Source organism: Corythoichthys intestinalis, chromosome 19 (genome assembly GCF_030265065.1).
Source record: "Corythoichthys intestinalis isolate RoL2023-P3 chromosome 19, ASM3026506v1, whole genome shotgun sequence".
In the NCBI taxonomy this organism is placed as follows: domain Eukaryota; kingdom Metazoa; phylum Chordata; class Actinopteri; order Syngnathiformes; family Syngnathidae; genus Corythoichthys; species Corythoichthys intestinalis.
Genome location: NC_080413.1, coordinates 23,720,523 through 23,740,414, shown reverse-complemented (window position 1 = coordinate 23,740,414; position 19,892 = coordinate 23,720,523). Strand labels below are relative to the sequence as shown.

The following is a 19,892-nucleotide window of genomic DNA, read 5'->3' as shown; positions in this document are numbered from 1 at the left end:
GGACTAATGAACATCACGTCCACAAGCCGGGATGAAACATCGATAACCTTATAATTCATCAAAAAAATGGCCCCAAAAGATAAGCTGTTAAGTGAATATTTAAGGCAGCAGAGACACACACAATGTAGCAACAACAAGTTGAAGAAGTGGCTGACACCAATAAGAGCGGCATTTTTTTCTCTAATTAACTTCATTTGGATAATTTCCCTCAGGATATCTGATCGTCTCTTAAAACACAATGTTTGAGAATCTATGGCCTATGAAATGGACAGCACTGATAGATGAAAGGTACTATATTACTTTTTTCCCTAGTAAAAAAAAAAAAAAGGACAGTGATAAAAGTGTAATAAAAAATAAAAAAAATCGAGCACCCCTGCAAGGATGATGAAGGATAGTTTATGAACGTTCACTTGCTGCAAGAATGTCACTAACCTGCAGGCTCACAGGTCACATCCTGAAAATAATTAAGTGCAGTGCGTCTAACCATAAATATTCCTAATTTTGACGTTTATTATTTTTACCTCGACCCTGACATGGGAGGACCGATAAATCTTGCGTCGATGTCATATTCAGCTGTTGTGGTCACTTCATATGACATTCATTCTTCTCCACCTCTAACCTGATTTGTAGGTTCAAATTAAACTTTTATCAAGTAGTAGATATGACTTTTCAGTGCTTTTTCATAATTGTCATATTTGTCTTCTATTTAACCAATAATTTAAGTATAGATAGATCACTTTTGTTAACAGGTTGACCTTGGCAGAGATCCACATCCAAATGGTTTACAGTCCATCTCAAAAAGGCTCATCATTATACTGCTGAAAGAGCAAATTTGATGATGGTTCGTCCGCACCAGTGACTAATGTCAACTTTGTACTCTGACCTTCGGATGGTTCTCAGCTCCTCTGGAAGAGTGTCCTCAGGGGTGAGTGCAGGGACTCAAACAAAGGTAGACAGAGACCCCGTGTGGACATATCTACACTAACTTGTTGATATTTGATGATTCTTTTCATACCAGTACCAGACAAAGAGTAATACTGACTACTGGTGACCAAAATGTGAACTGCAACTTAATTTATCAAAAAAACTATCGGTACTGTGCAGTGCAGTTCATCAGATTAATCAGTAGCTATTAAACGAATTTATGATATATGAACACAAAAATGATTTTGCATTCACAATAAATGTCAAGAGTACCCACTTTTATATTCAATTTGAACTTGTCAAAACGTGTATCCTTCACAAATGTGCCAATGCCTTGATCAAAGCACACAAGAGAAATGAGTAGCCCGATATTGTCCAACTCCAAAACTCCGATACCGATATCAAACCGATACCGATATATGCAGTCGTGGACTTAACATATTATGACTAATTGTATTGTGACAGCCCACTGGATGGTTTAATAATGATAAACGTAACAGAATTAAGGCTTTCCAGATTTCATTCTGTGAAAAATGAGAAGCTGTGCTAAGTTGTGACCGGCCCTTCTACGAAGGAAGAAGGCTTCTACATTCACTTTGAAGGCATCATGTGTATTGGAATGAAAAAACAATGATGATATTATCCGATATCATTTTAAAATGCTTTTATCCTAGATCCATTTTTGTTCTATATGTTGAGAAAATAGTACAAGTTTTAAAAATCACTATCGTGATTTTCTGACTGTAAGCCGCTAATTTTCTCCTCCATTTTGAATCCTGTAGCTTATAGTCGAATGTGGCTTAATTATTGATTATTTATACCTTATTTGACAGCGGCGTCATAAGAGTGTCATAAGACCGTCATAATTGTGACATAACACTATGATGGGCATTACTGAATGCTTATAACAGATGTCATTAAGTGTCATCCAGCAAATTATGTCACTAACTCCATTTATGTCCAGCTCAGGTTTTTTACATCCATTCAAAAGTGAGATAATTTGCCGGATAACCCTAAATGACATCTGTTATAAGCATTCATTAATGCTCATGACAGTGTCATGTCATAATTGTCTAATGCAGGGGTGGGCAAACCGGTCCTCGAGGGCCGCAGTGGGTCCTGGTCTTTGTTCCAACTGACCCAGCACAGATAGTTTCACCAATGCGGTTTCAGCAGAAATGCGAAGCACCTGACTGCAATCGACTGATTGCACTTGTAAAACAGCAGATTGGTGAAACGGTGTCCTCTTAATGGGTTGCAACAAAAACCCGCACCCACTGCGGCCCTTTGTGGAATAGTTTGCCCACCCCTGGTCTAATGAGTCTTATGGTGCCATTGTCAAAGTGTTACCAAATACCATAACTAGCAATTAATGAAACAACTGGAACAGTAACTGAATAAATAATTAGCTCAGAACATGAATTTTGATTGTTATATACATCTGTAGCGCTGCAATGCATGCTAGGAGGCATGATGAGCAACACTGTTGGCAGCAGGTGGCAGCAGAGGTTGACTGTCTCCCTCATGGGAGCAGTGATGGCCAAATGAAGCGTCTTGAGGCAATAAACCTTTGACCCAATTGGCTGCAATGGTGGTTCATTTGATCTTATGACAGTCATATCATGCTGCTGTCAAATAAAGTGTCACTGGTTAATATCTTTTGGTGTAAATATCCCATAATACAATGAGGACAGTGCAGTTTATAGTCCAATGTGGATTATCTATGAACAAATGACATTTTCGTGTCAAATTTGGTGGGTCGCGGCGTATGGTCAGGTGCACCTTATAGTGCGAAAATTATGATATACTGAACATTTTGCATGAACCAAATAGAGAAATTTCTGCCCAATGTTAACAAATACGAATACACCTGATTCAGCATCTTTTGCAGAGATACCACTGTATTTTTTTCAGCCTTGTCCCTTAAACTGCCTATAATACATACAAACTGGTTTGTTTAGGAGACAAGTTTTGAGGGAACACAAATACCATCCACTAGAACCTACCGTAGGCCTCTGAATAGTTTTTCTTCCTAGTTGTGCCATCTCCAGTTGTAGTATTTTGCTTCACAACTGCAGACCAAACACACTTAGTAGTTGTCTTTGGTGAGTTCTTTGACAAAGAAGCTCATCCTTATGCAGTTTACCCACAAATATTACCTCATGTTGCGGGATGGTGCTATCCGCGGAGATTAAGGGGGTGCATATCCCCCCCGGTGGCATAAAATGCCATTGCATATAATCGACTTTCCAATATATAAATTTAAAATTAAGACTTTGTCGGTGAAATGTTGTCTATGAAGCTGTAAAGCAGTAAAACAGCAAATATGAATGAACAAAAAAAAATATTTTTATAAAGGGTCCAATTATTATTTTCTAAACAGATCATGTGACTAGCACCTTAGAGACTGTCATTTGCTTTGCTTAGCCCCCCCCCAAAAAAAAACAGATGCCTGCATGTACGAGCTTAGGCTAAGATACTATTCGAGCATATAGCTTGTCAGTAATTTTATTGTTGACACTGCGTTTCGGGGTCAACAACATTTTTGCCCCCCACCACAAAAGCCAATTTCGCCTATGGATGAAGCATGTATAAAATAAAACTATTAAAAAATCAAAAGTGGACCTTGAGCAAAAATTTTCCCCACAACAGGCCAACAAAACCCCAAACTGATTATTCTCATTATTTTTAATTGTTTTTTCGTTCAATTCACAAGTTATATTGCATCTGATAGGATTATTTTTTATATTACCAAAATCGTTGAAAAAGCATAAATACTGCAAACTTTATATATACTTTTGTACATATTACTTTTAAAGGTTATTTAGTTGTAAGTGAACAACCAAACTTAAAATAAAATCAGCAACATTCAATGCAGCATGTTCACACGCAACATAATATTCCGAAAACACATTTGAATAAAAAAAAACGAACCATAAACAACCTTGTTTTTGTTCTGTGTAAATTTCAGACTACCTGATCATAAATTCCAAATAACCCGGGGCCAGTCCTTATACTGAAAACGCCTTATATTTATGACGCACAGTTAATTAAATAAAGGATACACAGTATTGTAAAAAGGCAACATTGGCAAAAAGCGTTCTGTATAAGTGCATTTAGACAAAAATAAATTGATTTGCAATATTTAAAATGTTACAAATGTGTGAAAATACGGAGCGTAAGCCTGGCTGATGAATACCGACAGTACATTATCAACCAGGAGAGGAGTGCAAGAAGTCCACAGGAAGACCTGAAACGTTTCTCTAGTGCTTTTTCCAGCTCTCAATCGTTCGTGTACATCCCTCCAAATCAACTGAGCCACAAATTCCACTTTGGTCTCAGTGCCAGTCCTCGTCATTGTCGTCCTCCTCCACTTCCGATGAGTCTTCCAAGCTGCTGCTCGGCTCCCCTTGGTTCTCTGCTCCTTTTCCGCCCTGGTGTGATGCCGCCGCTGCCACCGCTAATAAGGCCTCCTTGCGGGCTTGGGCGGCCGCCGCTGCCGCCTGCTCCTCCGCCGCCCTCTGTCGCAGAGCCGCGGCTTTCTTCTCTTGCTCGGCATGGCTTTTCATGTGGGCGCTGCGACTTTTCACCTTGTTGAACACCCTGACACACACAGTACCAATCAAATGAATGCAGTTTAAACATTATTGGGGACTAGTTGTGGGAATGCTTTGACCATAGACTTCACTATAAGTGTACGGGACATGGGGCTCAGGGCGGATCCGTAGGGGGCCTATTTTCAAAAACTTAAAATTCAAATAAATATTTTCAAAACAAAAGACGCTAGCCACCTACAACCAAAACAGGCACCTCCCTTAGACATATATGAGTCTCCATGAGCAGCTGCATCAAGTCCTTCCCTAATAAAATCCCGATGTTTTTTTTTAATACAAGTATAACAAAACTTCAAATGGCTATAAAATTCTCAAATTATATGCTAGATGCACAAAAATCACCAAATGCAGAGATAATCACCTATATTTTCAGGATCAATACCAATATTTAACATATCATATAAGTTTTTGCCCAGAATAGCAACTTAAATGTTTTTTGATTTAGTGCAAGTTTTAAACAGCTAACAAATAACTCGATTTGCACATCAGAAACAGGCTAATACTTGAGGAAAGCATGCAGAATCATCATAATTTTACTCAACAAAACCAAAATTAGCATTTTTCTATATATAATCACAACTTATTTAGGTTGAATTCCACTATTGTGTAGCGATACAAAATCCAACATGGCGGCCGTCACAAAACAAACAGCTTTTTAAATTGAAAATTCTTGTAAATAAAACAGCCTACGGGCCGTGATCGTTCATTTTACATAAATATTTCAAGCAAAAGTTACGGTATTATTTAAAAACCAAGAACTTTTTAAGTTGACAATTCTTGCATATAAATGCTTAAATCGTGGAATTTCTATAGATATGAACGTAAAACAGTCTACGTTCTTGGTTAAAAGCAAAAAACGGACAGTTATCGTTTATTGTACGTAAATATTTCATGCAAAAGTTACGGTACTGTGTAATCTAACATGGCGGCCGTCATGAAAACAAAGCTTTTTAAGTTGAAAATTCTTGGAAACAAATACTTAAATCGCAGGATTTCTATAGATATGAACGTAAAACAGTCTAGAATCTTGGTTAAAAGGAAAAAAACAGGCAGTTATCGTTCATTTTACGTAAATATTTCAAGCAAAATTGATGGTATTGTGTAATCCAACATGACGGCCGTCACGAAACAAAGCTTTTTAAGTGGAAATTTCTTGTGTATAAATGCTTAAATCGCGGAATTTCTATAGATATGAACTTAAAAAAGTCTAGATTCTTGGTTAAAAGCGAAAAACGGGCAGTAACGTACATTTTATGTAAAATTTCAAGCAAAAGTTACGGTATTGTGTAATCCAACATGGCGACCATCATGAAACAAAGAGCTTTTGAAGTTGAAAGTTTGTGTAAACAAATGCTTAAATCGCGGAATTTCTATAGATATGAACATAAAATAGTTTAGATTCTTGGTTAAAAGCAAAAAACGGCAGTTATCATTTATTCTACATAAATATTTCAAGCCAAAGTTACACAAATTTTAATCCATTGACTTTTTTCACAACGTTTCAACGTGCATGCTTGGTGCTATTTAATATAATAATTACTTCAAATAACTGACCAAATCACTCTTGAGACACTCCTGCCTGCTTGTATGCAGTAAAACCTTTGTCCTATTTCCACCTTAATCCGGCATTAGAACTCAGCGTGTTTGAGTTTGTCACAGTGAAAGCCAACTCAGCCTACGGGAAGGCGTGGCACAGTGTCTGTGGAAGCTTGTCAACTGATGGGGGAGTCTATGGCAGGAGTGCCCAAGTCCGGTCCTCGAGAGCCCCTATCCAGCTTGTTTTCCATGTCTCCCTCCTCCAACACACCTGAGTCAAATGATCAGCTCATCAGCAAGCTCTGCAGGAGCATGATAACGATCCTGATTATTTGATTCAGATGTGTTGGAGGAGGGAGACATGGAAAACAAGCTGGAGAGGGGCTCTCGAGGGCCGGACTTGGGCACCTCTGGTCTATGGCTTTGACAAGGGGTTGTACATGCGCAGGGCAGGTAGTATGGGGGCGATAGATACCGTACCGAGATGCTCCATAATCAACAGGAAGAGAATCCAAAAGTAACAGGAGGTGCACTGGAACTGACCCAAAATTAGTAGGAAGTGACCCAGATTTGTCCCAAAATGTACAGAAAGTGCCTTTGAAACAACCCAAATCAATAGTAAGTGACCTGAGATCAATTGGAGGCAAACCAGAAATGATTCAAAATAAGAGGACCAAAAATCTCCTCCAAATCAAAAGGAAATTTGTTTATTTGATTAGGACATTTCCCATTAATCAACATGTCAGCCCAAAGTAACAATGTAAATATGACCGAGTTAGCATAGCTGATAATTAACATCCCAAGTTGTCCCAAGTTAGACCCCTAATCAACAGGAAGCGATCCAGAGTTACCCCAAATATCATAAGAAATGTGCAAAAAATCAAAAAGCATTGCTTCACACGCGAGTTTAAAAGCATACCTGCCACATTTCTTGCATGGAAATACTGCATCAGGATCAAGCGTGGGTTTTACTGGAACTTTGGCCTTCTTTGCTGCAGCGTCACTTCGAGGCCTCTGTGGAGCGGATGTGTAGCTAGCGTCCTTGAGAACGTTCTCTGGCTCTTTGACCACGAGCACAGAACCCGCCTAAAGAACAAAAATTGGTTTCTTATCAAAAAATGTTTACATGAGTGGTCGATCTTTACACCTAAGGCAAGTTAAACACTTACGTAATCATGAGCCTGAAGTGAGTGAGCCATTATTGCTTGTGGATTGCTCTCCTGCTCATAAGAAGGCTGCTCCTTGATTTCCACATTTAGGTGGGTCGGTTTAGATTGCTGAGAACTCTAAAGAAGCATCACAAAGCATGTATGTATGTATGTATGTAGGTTAAAAACACTCAAAAATCTTTATCAATCTCATTTTAGCTTGTTCGTAATTAGGGCTACAGCGATTATCTAAGTAATCGATTAATCTATCAATTAGTTCAAATCGAGTTAGCAGATTAGGACCATTTAATGTGTTGTAGAATACATTTTTAGAGATTTAAAACAAAGGCTTGCTTAGACAGCACTTTCAAAAGAGTGTTAAATTGAATACAAAATAAAAATTCTATGGAGAATTGAACTTTAATTTCACAAGAGCAATAATTAAATACCTAATCTTAGCCTCAAATGGGATTACAAAAAAATTAATAAATTAGGATCAAAGTTCAACAAAAGAGCAATTGGCTAAATTGCATAGCACAAATCCGCTATCTGAAATGCTATAAAATGCTACTTTTTTTCCCCCCAAATCATTCAAACACGAATGCATAAACGACCATATTAGCTCAAATAAACACTTACAACCAGGGCCGGCCCAGCCTATACGCAGACTATGCAGCTGCTTAGGGCCCCTGACCACTTGGGGGCCCCCAATCTGGCAACTATTTATTCATTTATTTATTTTTTGTTTACTACAGTTTGCTTTATTTGACTTTTGTGAGTTTTGATACTTGATTACAAGCTTAAAAAAATAAAAGTTCTTCCTTAACTTCTTTCTTTCCTCTTTTATAAAAAGGTTTGGCGCTATCTACTGTAAGTACTGACAATCATTTGGGGTGAGAAGTTTGAAGTATGCAGTGCAACAAAATCTGATTAATATACAAAATATGGACGTATGGGTTGGATTGCATGTATGGGTTTCACAGTACACTGTGACGAAATGGTGGGCCAAAAATATGGGCCCCTTTGCATTATTTTGCTTAGGGCCCCCAAATGGCCTGGGCCGGCCCTGCTTAGAACCCTATGTTGGTCTTAACAGGGAGCAGCTGGATCCTGCCATGCTAAATGAGTGATGTGATATTCACTGTAGCCACTAGAGAGCAGTATATCCACCCAAATCAATAAAATTAAAAGCGAACACTTTGAAAACAAACCATGACACAAACACCACTAATTAGACAAATCCTCAAAGCAGCAAAATTTGATTCGAAGCTTTTTTTTCCTAATCAAATTACTTAAATCAATCAATTAATCGTTGAAGGTCTAGTCGTAATACAAAATAATCGCTTAATGTAGGTTACTGACAAAAGTTGGGAATGTGGAAGGATCAAGACTGACCATAACCCTATCTTTTCGTTCAGCCCTTTGATTCAGTTCTTGGGAATATTTCAGACTTTTAGGAACTATTTCAAAGATTTTGTGTTTTAATGTCTGTGACTTACTTACAACCTTCGAATTCGTAAAAATAGCAAAATATAGATATCAAAGAAGATATCTATAAAAGTCCAAATTTGATCTTTTAAAAGTATTGTTTTTCAGCATTCCCAATCACATTTTTGGCCATTCATGGATTTGAGACCATTTATTCCTATATCAATTGGTTACACTGTACTCAATCTAAACTCGTTTTTCCATTAATGGGGGAGGGGTTGCTTAATGAATGAGGTTTCCGTAGTGATGGTGATTTGTGTCTCACTTATGATATTGTACAGGGGTTGGACAAAATCAAGGAAACACCTTAAAATATCAACAAAAACTGATTTAACATGGTGTTGGTCTGCCTTTTGCGGCAATTACAGCCTCAAATCTCCAAGGTATTGAATCATACAACTTATGAATTGTTTCCAAAGGAATTTTAAGCCATTCTTCAGTTAGAATACCCTCTAACTCTTTTAGACACTATGGCGGTGGAAATCGACGTCTTAATTGAATCTCTAAAACTGACCATAAATGCTCAATAATGTTGAAGTCTGGGGATTGGGCCGGCTATACAAGATGCTCAACTTTAGGGCTGTCCCAAACGACTAATTTTCTCCCTGTTAGTCAGCAGACTATTTTTACGATTAATCGACTAATCTAATATTATATATATATATATATTTTTAAAACTAATTTAGGAATGAAATTTTTGTCGACATTTATTAATTCACGAAAAAACATTTTGGAACACTTAAATTCTTTATTAAAGTACAAGTAAACACGTAAATAACAATAATAAATCACAAATAAATAACTAGGTCAAATGCTGAGAGCATTAACTAGTGCAAAGGAATGGAATGTAAACAGATTCAGATCACTGACTTCACCTTTCCAACATGATTAAAAATATATATATTATATACTACTGTATATAATCGTATTATAATAATTATTCATTGCCAATCAGATTTTTTATAATGGGTGTCATTTTAAAGCTATTCTTAGTGTAGAATCTGAATTCTGTAGTATGTGAGATTAACTCCAGAAATTATTATATATATGACAAACATGACATGCTTTTATTTTGAAATATTCACCGAAAGTACGTTCGCTAAACCGCTAACCGTAAGCTTTACACACACAAAAAAAAACACATCATCATTGCATGTGGTGTCGGTAATAGATTTTTTCCCCAATTTTTTCATTTGCAAATGCTGTTAACCAGCAATTTTTCATGTTTGAGGTGTCACCTTTTAACCGCAAGTTTGCGTTTTGGAGAAGACTGCCAATGTTTTATAGCAGGCTAAATTAGGTTGTCTTTTTTTCCCATTAGCCTCAATGTAGCAATGCTAACGTTTACAGTGTTTAAAATAGACGTGTTTCCTTATTTTGTATGTCTGAACTTTAATTCGGTGGCGTTTTAATGACCAATAAACTGTAAAAGTGAAAGGAACTGGAGTCTTATATGCCATCAACTCACACGCACAGATATACGCACACACTGACGCGGCGATAAAATGCAGCCGTGAAAATTACCGCCCTCATTTTTATTTACCGTGCGATTAAGCAACTTCAATGAAATATGTCGTTAGTTAGTTCGATGGACTTACGATCTTTCAGCTTATTGTCTCCTGTCATCTTCGAAGATTACAACTAGGAGACGGCGTTATAGGTGTTCATTCACAGCCCACGTGCAGCCTGGTATGCAAGTTTGGTATTGAAGAGACCGCACACAACAGTGTACACTCCTTTGTTTCGTTGGAATACGTCAATGTTTTGGCACTCTGGTGCACTTTTTTTGGCTTTGTGCCGCTCTTTCCCGCTTGCATAACGAGCGTCTGACATCCTCGACTTTCCATGCATATATTTTTTTAACCCTTCATTAGCAGTCGATGGGATGTTGTGCTCGTCGACGCATTCACGTCATTGATGACGGCGACGTAGTCGTGACATCTCTACTCAACTTCATTAGAATGTTCCTCATGCCATTCTTTAACAATTAAGTTAAATGATTATGATGCCAAAATGTTAGGTGTTTCCATTATTTTGTCCAATCTCTGTATATTTTAAGCAATTTTCAAGACATTTTATGGCCCATCTCTTAAAAAATCTAAACTTTTTCCTCTGCCAACAACTTTGACGACCGTGTAACTCATTGTCTCCAAATAAAGCTTGACCGATTCTAGTGAATTAAGGCATGATTCAAAGCTAAGAACTCTTATGTGATAAAGACATACTAACCACTACAACATTGCCTTCATCTAATATCACAAATATGGTCAATTTATCCTACAATGAGCGTGGCATGCAAAATTTCTGAAGTCATTCACGTGTATAGATTTTAGCAACAACATTCGAAATCCATGCAAAGCAATCTCTACCTTTACATCCACGACAGCCTCTGTGTATTTATTATCCACAGGTGAGTCTGAAGGGCCGTAGGTTAAAATCCCATTTCTGGCGATCTTCACTTGCTTTTTGTATGTGTAGTAGAACTCAACGCACTGAGCCACTGTCTTGGTCTGCACCTGGAATGGATAATGACACATGTGAAGACTTTTTGTAACCATCCATTCGCTATCAGCAAAAAATGGGTTCTTGTCATCTTGTGTGAGGAGAAGTGAAGAGGCATACCAGTTTCTGCACCAAAATGAAGTCCTTGCTATAGGCAGACATCCCTTTATTGAAGTACTGTTTCTCTTCCGTGCTCCACCTGTCAGAGCCTACGAGGAAATCAAGTGTTATGAGGGTGTCATCGAAGGAATGACGACACCCATGTTGTGGTGTAAAACATAATATGAGGGCCTCTTTTGCTTCTTCCAACATCAGATTCCACCCTCATGTTGGCAGTTAAGGGTGTGGTTGAAATTTCAAAACTGAAGTGAAACTATAATCTTGCAGCTGAGTGCAGCCCCTCAAGACATTGGCTGTATTCAGAGTCATTCATTAATGTTCTACTCTTTAATCTCTTTATTGGGATTTCCACGGTATATAGTATTTTATTGCTGTTATCACATGATTTAGAAGTAGCGGCTCAATTTTGGTCGATTTACTTTTCGTATTTAAGAATGACAAATAAATAATGTGCCATAACATTGTTTAACATATTGTAATGATGTATGGAAAAAGGTTTTCAGAATGTTGGGGGAGAGCAGAATAACACTGAATGGGTAATTTATCGTGAAACAAAATGGGAAATACAGTATTGTCAAATGCACATCGTCATTTGTATAGTCTTGGTCCTATCTTTGTGCAAGTTAGCTCTGACTATGCCCAATACATGAATCTATATTGCCACAATTCACCTGAGTAGTGATAATCTGCCAGGTGATGGCCTTCAGGGAAGACTGGGTCCTGATGAAGTAAATGTCTGATAGTTGCCTAAAAAGAAATAAAGGATAATGTGAAAAATCTAATAGGAAGTGCAAAATATGTATATGTTGAATTAGATACGAATGATTGTAGATGACCATAATGACCATGAATTTGTCTCCCAACTTAGTATATCTGAAAAAGGGCTGCAGCTATCGAATATTTAAGGAATCAATTAATCGATCAATTAGTTAGTTCGAATAATCAAGTAATGGGATTAGGAACATTTAATGCGTTGCAGCATCAGTTTTAGGAGATGTAAATCGAAAGGCTTGCTAAGATTGCACTTTCAAAAGAGCATTAAATGAGAATACAAATTAAAATTCCGTAGTGTTTTTTTTTTTTTTTTTTTAAATGCAGAATTGCAATTTCATTTCAGAGGACCAATTAATGCATTTAACAATAAATTAAAATACCTGAGCTTAAAATAATCATAAATGGGGATCGAAGTACAACAAAAGAACAATTCCATAACCTGCATAACAAAAGTCCACTAGCTTAAATGCTTAAAATTATATATATATATATATATATATATATTTTTTTTTTTTACAATGCCCTTAACAAATCGTCCAAACACATATTCCCCCCCAAAAACTGCTAAATATACCTCTAAACTAAATTCTGAATGCATGAACAATCATATTAAATAAAAAACTTAGAACGCTATGTTTGTCTTAAAAGGGAGCAGCTGAATCCAGCCATGTTAAATTAGTTGTCATATTCACTTTTGCCACTAGAGGGAAATGTATGCCCCCAAATCGATAAAACTAAATGCAAACACTTTAAAAACAAACCATTACAGCACCACTCTAATTAAACGAATCCACAAAGCAGCAAAATTTGATTTGAAACTTTTTTCCAATCGAATTACTCAAGTTAATCGATTCATCGTTGCAGCACTAATCTGATACATGCCAAAATGGAATGAAAGTAATGCAACAATTAACTGGTTGGGTCTCTTGGTTGAGAAATTGCCCATTCTTTAAATAAATATGTATTTTTTGGGAGAAATATTCCATGTCATTTTAAGACAGTGAACTCATTCACAACAAAACATCATGTCACAAGATATCCCCTTCTTTCAAGTGCCGCAGAATATTGTGTTCTATGGTTACATGAACACAGAACTTATAAAAAGGAAGATTAGATGCCCATTTTTCAACATTAAAAAACATGTGTTTCTACTTTTTTTTTTTTTTTTTATAGTTTTGAACAGTTGAACAAACAACATTTTTTATGCGTCTTTGGTAGTGAATGAGTTAGTTACACCTGATTTTATTTACCTACCAGAGGGTCAGTTGAATAACCCCTATCGTACAGCTAAATATTAAACAAATGATAAAAGATTGCTGTAAATTGACCAATAAAAATGAGGCTTCACGGTATCTACATACAGCAATAAGTAAATAACAATATCATGTGGAAAAAAAAAAAAAAGATTCAAAAAGTATATATATTAAATTTCATATTTGTCTTGTTTTTTGTTTTTTTTTTAAAATACAGTGGTACCTCTACATACGAAGTTCATTCCAGGGCCTTGTTTGTAAGTCAAAATGGTCGTATGTCGAGCAGCATTTTCCCATATAATTACATTATAATTCCATTAATTCGTTCCACATCCCAAAAACCTACATTAAATCCTTAATAAAAACTCCTGTTACTTTTGCAAATATCCATTACAAAGAGCAAAACAAATACACTATGAATAAAAATATGAATAATAATAATATAATAATACCGTATTGGCCCGAATATAAGACAGTCTTTTTTGCATTGTAATAAGACTGAAAAAGGCGGGGTCGTCTTATATTCGCGGTCTAGACATTATACCTATTCACGACGCAAGATGGCGCTAGATATCATTGAAGTGATGTTCTGTCATGACAGATCTCAGCTACTCTCAAGTTAAACCAGTTTGCATTATTTTATTGCAATGTTTTTCCTTATTCAGATTTTTTTCAAAACTACAGTTTCAGTTAAGATTTCACTTTGATGGTTAATGCAGTTATTGCAATTTTGTTGTTTTATCACAATAGATTGGAATGTTCAGATATTAAGATTTGAATGAGGCAAAACAACATGCTTTTTCTCTCAAATATATTGTTATAATCATTTGTTTCAGATGTACTGTAATTATTTTCTGTACAAAAAATAATTTGGTGTTCAAAAAGTCTTTTTTCAAACTTGAGTCTTGAAAAAGAGGCGGGCGTCTTATAATCAGGGCCGTTTCATATTCGGGCCAATACGGTAGTAATAATAATAATAGTAATACCTGTAATAATGTAATGAATCGAGTTCTAATGTGACAGACTTTTTTTGCTGTACCTGGGCTGACGTGACGTGACGCTGAGCAAAAGAGCGCGGTTCTATTTTACTTCCCGTTTTGATGCTGGCGTCAGTGTTGCACAAGTTGATGGAATAAATGATTAAAAACCTGACGAAGCTGGTGATTTCTTTGGCGATGTTACCACAATAAGAATTGTCTCCTTAACTAATAAAGACTGGCGAACGGAGGAGGACCGCCGGCCGAGATCGACATTCTACGGCCCTATTGTCGACCCAGTTCATGGATGCACACACACCATGCTTATATTTTGCCATCGTTTACATATTCATTTCAATGGTAAGCGTCACCTTTTCTTTTTTTTCTCCACCTGCACTAACCTTTTTGGATCCAGTGTTGATTTCTCTAACAAGAAAATCAGTCAGTCTTCCGGCAAAACAAAGAAACTACGGCGCTGTCAAAAAACATATTTCGTCATATTTCGAGCATGTCGTCGGGTGTAGAAACAAATGGCAAGTCAAATGTTACGTGGGATGTCGAAAAGATCATGTGTAGAGGCGATCGTATGTCGAGGTACCACTGTAGTTTTATATTACATCTTACAGCTAACAACATACCAAATTCAGCATCTGGAAATTTTCAATTATTACGTCAACAAACACAAAAATGTTGATACAAAAAATATGGCCAGTGTGTTTATAATTTATGAGTTTTAAATTGAACATTAATTCATACATTAGGTGTAAGACACATTCATGTGAAAAAATAAATATTCCCCCCCACTATAAGGGGATTATTTAATGTGTTATGCCTTAATGTTCCTGGGTGAAAGTTAATAGTAGCTATGATAAATCACTACAATGTACTCACAATGAAATCCCCTCCACTTTCATGTAAACAATGCAAAGCAAGCTCCTGGTTGGTTCCTCCTCCACTGAGCACACTACAACAAGCCATGTTCATCAGACTCTCCACTAGAAAGGACAACATGAGGAGGAGGAAGAGGATTAGTGAGTGGGCAGATGGTGATCAGTCCAAGTAAAAACAATTTTCTATGAAAGTTGACAACCTCTATCTGTTTCTGTGTGTTTAAGATGGCTGTCTTCCAAAGGAAGCCAAACCAAGTCAGCCTTGTGTGGGTCAAATTGAGACGAATGCTGCTGTCGCAACTCGGGAATTTCCGCTTGGAACTGCTGCCCGATGTTGATGCGCCTGCACAAAAACGGAAGTAGTGGGTGAGATTGTGCGGTGTCTGTCGCCTCAAGATTTTACTTGTGAAAATCAAGCTCACGGCTCGAGGCTGACAGGCGTGGCGTCGGTAATCAAGGGCAGAACTGGCGGTGTGATGTCTGAACTTGCTGAAAAACAAAATAAATAAACAAAGGCTGTGAATTAATAATGCCTGCCTGGGAAAAAAGCTCCCACACAACAGAAAGCATTTATTTGATACAGTATCAACAGAAATATGTAACAAGATCCATGGTCATCACCAGCATGACAATTTGTCAAGCAGTGGTAGGATAACAAGGGCACATCATTGCTAATGATTTTACACAACTGTCTCTATTTTTGCTTGCTACTATGCAATTAAATCTTTAGGTGCTAAAGTTGCAAAATTGCAACAAGCAACATTGCTGACTTTACAAAGGCAGAGCTGCAAATATGGTGTCTCATGTGTTGCACCAAAAGATGGCAGAAATCTGCCATCTTCGAAATTTATTTTGAATTAAGGAATGGAATTTATGTTTGGGGTTTTTTAATCCAATACATTATTGCATTTCATTATTTCAGCCCAAATATACCATGTTTTTTCCATAAAAAGTCCAGTGACTTATATATATATTGTAATAAATAATTTCTTAGGTTCTTACATGTTATTTCACTGACTGACATGAACAAGGAGTAAACATAACTTATTATTACTTATTACTTATTATAACTTGTTTTTAAATAAAAAATTATGAGTCAGTTTTTGAAACCTACACTTCCCCCGGACAATGTGACTTCTAGTCCTGTGTGACAGACTGTATATATGTAATTTTCTTCTTCAGAACGACTGATAGGTCAAGAAATACGATACAGTAGCAGTGTTGTTTTTGTCAACAAGGCGATAACGAAAATATTTCATCGACGAACATTTTTTTTCATGACGATGACGTGACAATGACAAGCTAAAAACGTGGCCTGGAAGACTAACACGTAACAAGACGAATGCAATTTTTTTGTCTGACGAGAGAACAACAAGACGAAAATGTGACAGTTTCGGTTATACTGTATGTTCACAATGCATGAAATTTTCATATTCTATGTGGAGTAAGTCAACTTGCATCGTAGCAGTGTTGGGTGGTGCCACTCATGTGAGATGTACTGCGCTCTCTCTCACTTTCTTCACCGGAGTTTAGGATGTGTTTCAAGCTAGTTTGCCTGCTTGTTTGGAAACACATGGTAAGATTCGTTTTCTTATCTTGGTAAGTGAGAATATGAAATGTTGCTTTAGCCTTTAAAGGTCTGTGCTGAGTGAATATCACACACGAGTGTTGTTTTTGAAAGCCCTTTTAAATTTCATCATAGTTTTAGGCTAGGTTCAGACCGCAGGTCTTAATGCACGGATCAGATTTTTTCGTGTTTTTCCGACTAATGCGAGGCAATAACTTGACGGTCTGAATGTGACAATTTGCATAGAAGTGGACCATTTAAAATTTGATCTGGGTTACTCTCGTATTTGGTTTAAATCCAATCTGGGCCACATTTTTCCGGAACGTGGCGGCGGTCTGAACTGTCAAGTCTCTCAAATCGGAATTCATGCAGCAATTACGTCAGCAAGGAGCGAGAGCGGCAGGCAGGACAGCAGTGATGTAGCTGTGTTAGCGTCTAGCTTGAACTCGGCTTTTACGCAGGAGGCAGGCTTGACCACAGTCATAAAAAAAAAATAAAATGAAGAAAAAGATAAAACCTGATAATGCTCATTTTTTTTCTGTGTGCCAAATGAGCAATATTTCAGTATTGCTTTCATGGCCGAGTCGGGGTAAACTGACACACACACACACGTAAGACCTATGTGCGTGTGTCATCAACCCACAGTGCGTGTATGCGTTCTATCAGTCCATATTAACTTTGAATATAAGACTAAAAGGGGATTATTAATGTGTGCTATTTGTGTCCTCTTTTTGGAAATCAAAATATGATCACCCTGGAATGACATGCAGCTAGCATGTGCAGTTATTTGTTTTGATGCTTCTGCGCATGCGGGTCAGTTTGCGTAGCGCGTGTCGGATTGCGCATGTGTAATACTTAAGTGGGCTCAATGGACAAAGGCAGTCTGAACGAGCACACAAAAAAAAAACCATGACAAAAACTCGGAATCGTGCATTAAGAGCTGCAGTATGAACCTAGCCGTAGTCTTTTGGATGATAATACTTATTCATCTTAGTCATATTTTAGCCATCTCAAATTGTATTTATCTTCATCTAGTTTTAGTCAACGTTTACTAAAAACGTATTCATCTTTTAAAAAATTTTAACATTTTACTCCAAAAATAAATGAATAAAGGTTTCCAAGTATTTCAAATGAGCATTGACAGACGAGCACAAATTGTAGCATCTACCAATCTATCACATGATAATACACACCCACCAGGAAAACAGTACATTATTTTCACTTAATTATAACCACCTGGACGCCACAAACTGTATATAAATTAATTTTTAAAAATGTCTGAGTTTAAGAGGATGTTTGCCGTTACCATTAGCCTAATGCTAACATGAATGCTATGCTGACGCTACGTGTTACATCTAGTGTGTGTGATGTTCACTTAGCACAGTTTTAAAGGCTAAAACAACATTGCATATTCTCTCTGGTCAAAATAAGTAAACAAATCTTACCGTGTGCGCGAGAGGACATTGCACTGGTGAGTGAGGGGGGAGCAGCACATCACAAAAGTGACACAACCAAACACGGGTAAGACAAGATGCAGGCTAACTACACATAAAATTGTCACACATTGTGAACATGCGACGGAAACTATTGCGCATTTTTGTCTCGTTTTCGTCTCATCAGACGAAAACTAGCATTAGGCTCCTTTACTTTTTAGTCTCCCAAAACACCTTTTTAGCTCGTTATCTTGTCATCGTCATGAAAAAGTGTTGACGAAATATCTTTGTTGTACTCATCGTTGATGAAAACAACACTGTCACACTCTAAAATACGTCGTCGTGTTAGCATCAACTTTAGATGTTTACCGGAAGCGTCAACAGAGTTTTTTTGTTTGTTTGTTTGTTTTTTTTAAAGCTGTCCTGTTCAGCTTCACCGGAGTTTAGGATGTGTTTCAAGCTAGGCTGCGCTCCATCTTGCTTGTTTTGAAACACATTGTAAGATTAGTTGTTTTTTTTTTTATCTTGGCAAGAGTTAATATACAAGGTTGCTTTAGCCTTTAAAGATCTGTGCTGAGCGATCATCACACACTAAATATAACTTTTCACGTTAGCATAGCATTCGCGTTAGCATTAGCATCAACTTCAGCATGGCAAGCAGCCACTTAAAAGCTTGAAGAACTTTTTTTTTTTTTTTTTTTTTTTTTTACATACTGTTCGTGGCATCTTGGTGGATTTAGTTGAAAACAATGTACTGCTTTTCCTGCTAATTGTGTATCATCATCACGAAGTTGGCGTTGTCCTTGTAGACGTTACAATATGTGGACTAAAACTTCTGAATTTTACAGACAAAAATATTTTGATAACCGTCGACTAAAACTAGACGAAATTTGTATGAGATTTCTTCCACTAAAACTAGACGAAGACGAACACATTTTGAAATGACTAAGACTAAAAAGTATTTTCGTACAAAATACAAAAATTAAAAGGTTTGCCAAAAACAACACTGCACGGTAGTTATAAAACAGTTGTCATATTTGCTGTAATAAACATGCCTAGCAGGTGAGGACAGAGACAACTAGTATATGGACCTAAAACTGGGTATGGAATGAAAGCTAGAATGGAACTGGAAGGAGTACTCACTGGAGCGTAAGAGGCTTCTGGTGGCCGTCTTTGGCGTCGGCAGCGGCAGGTGAATTTGGTTGCTGGCAGCAAAGTTGGTGAGGAAAGTGGAGAAGTAAAGTCCCGAGCCTTCTCGCACAGGAGATAAGATAGGAGGGGGAGTGTAGGGGGGCAAGATGAGCGGGTTGTCCGGAAGCCGGACGGGGGAGCGGAGGTTGCTCTGGTAGGCAGTGATGTTGGAGTAAACTGAGGCCGGGATTAACGTGGAAGGTCTGGGTGGAGGAATGATGAGAGGTTCCGGTCGTGGTCTGCGCTTTTGTTTGGTTTTTCCCTCCTCATCCAGTCCGGGATCATTCTCTCCGTCCTAGAATGAGGGAGGAACTTTATGAATAATTTGATACCATAGGTACTTTATCTACACCAACGGAATAATTCACACTAATTTATTCTGTTATCATTGTCATTACACATATTGCAATGTAATGATAGTGATGTGCGGCCTAACTGTGTGATTTTTGGGCAAGCGGTCCACAATAATAAAGAG

At 37.3% G+C, this 19,892-nt stretch overlaps 1 protein-coding gene across 2 annotated transcripts in view; it reads right to left on the bottom strand.

Moving 5' to 3' along the window:
- Nucleotides 1-3,580: 3,580 nt before the first annotated feature.
- Nucleotides 3,581-19,892, bottom strand: part of mideasa (mitotic deacetylase associated SANT domain protein a) — a 28,576-nt gene continuing 12,264 nt past the window's right edge. For both annotated transcript variants that reach the window (XM_057823131.1, XM_057823132.1), the window contains exons 4-13: nucleotides 19,370-19,712; nucleotides 15,649-15,715; nucleotides 15,427-15,569; nucleotides 15,228-15,331; nucleotides 12,004-12,079; nucleotides 11,333-11,421; nucleotides 11,080-11,226; nucleotides 7,244-7,360; nucleotides 6,994-7,160; nucleotides 3,581-4,527 (exon numbers count right to left, since the gene is read on the bottom strand). In XM_057823131.1, coding sequence (XP_057679114.1) covers nucleotides 4,263-4,527; nucleotides 6,994-7,160; nucleotides 7,244-7,360; nucleotides 11,080-11,226; nucleotides 11,333-11,421; nucleotides 12,004-12,079; nucleotides 15,228-15,331; nucleotides 15,427-15,569; nucleotides 15,649-15,715; nucleotides 19,370-19,712 — 1,518 coding nt within the window. In that variant the 3' untranslated portion in view covers nucleotides 3,581-4,262. The remainder of the gene's footprint in view (nucleotides 4,528-6,993; nucleotides 7,161-7,243; nucleotides 7,361-11,079; nucleotides 11,227-11,332; nucleotides 11,422-12,003; nucleotides 12,080-15,227; nucleotides 15,332-15,426; nucleotides 15,570-15,648; nucleotides 15,716-19,369; nucleotides 19,713-19,892) is intronic.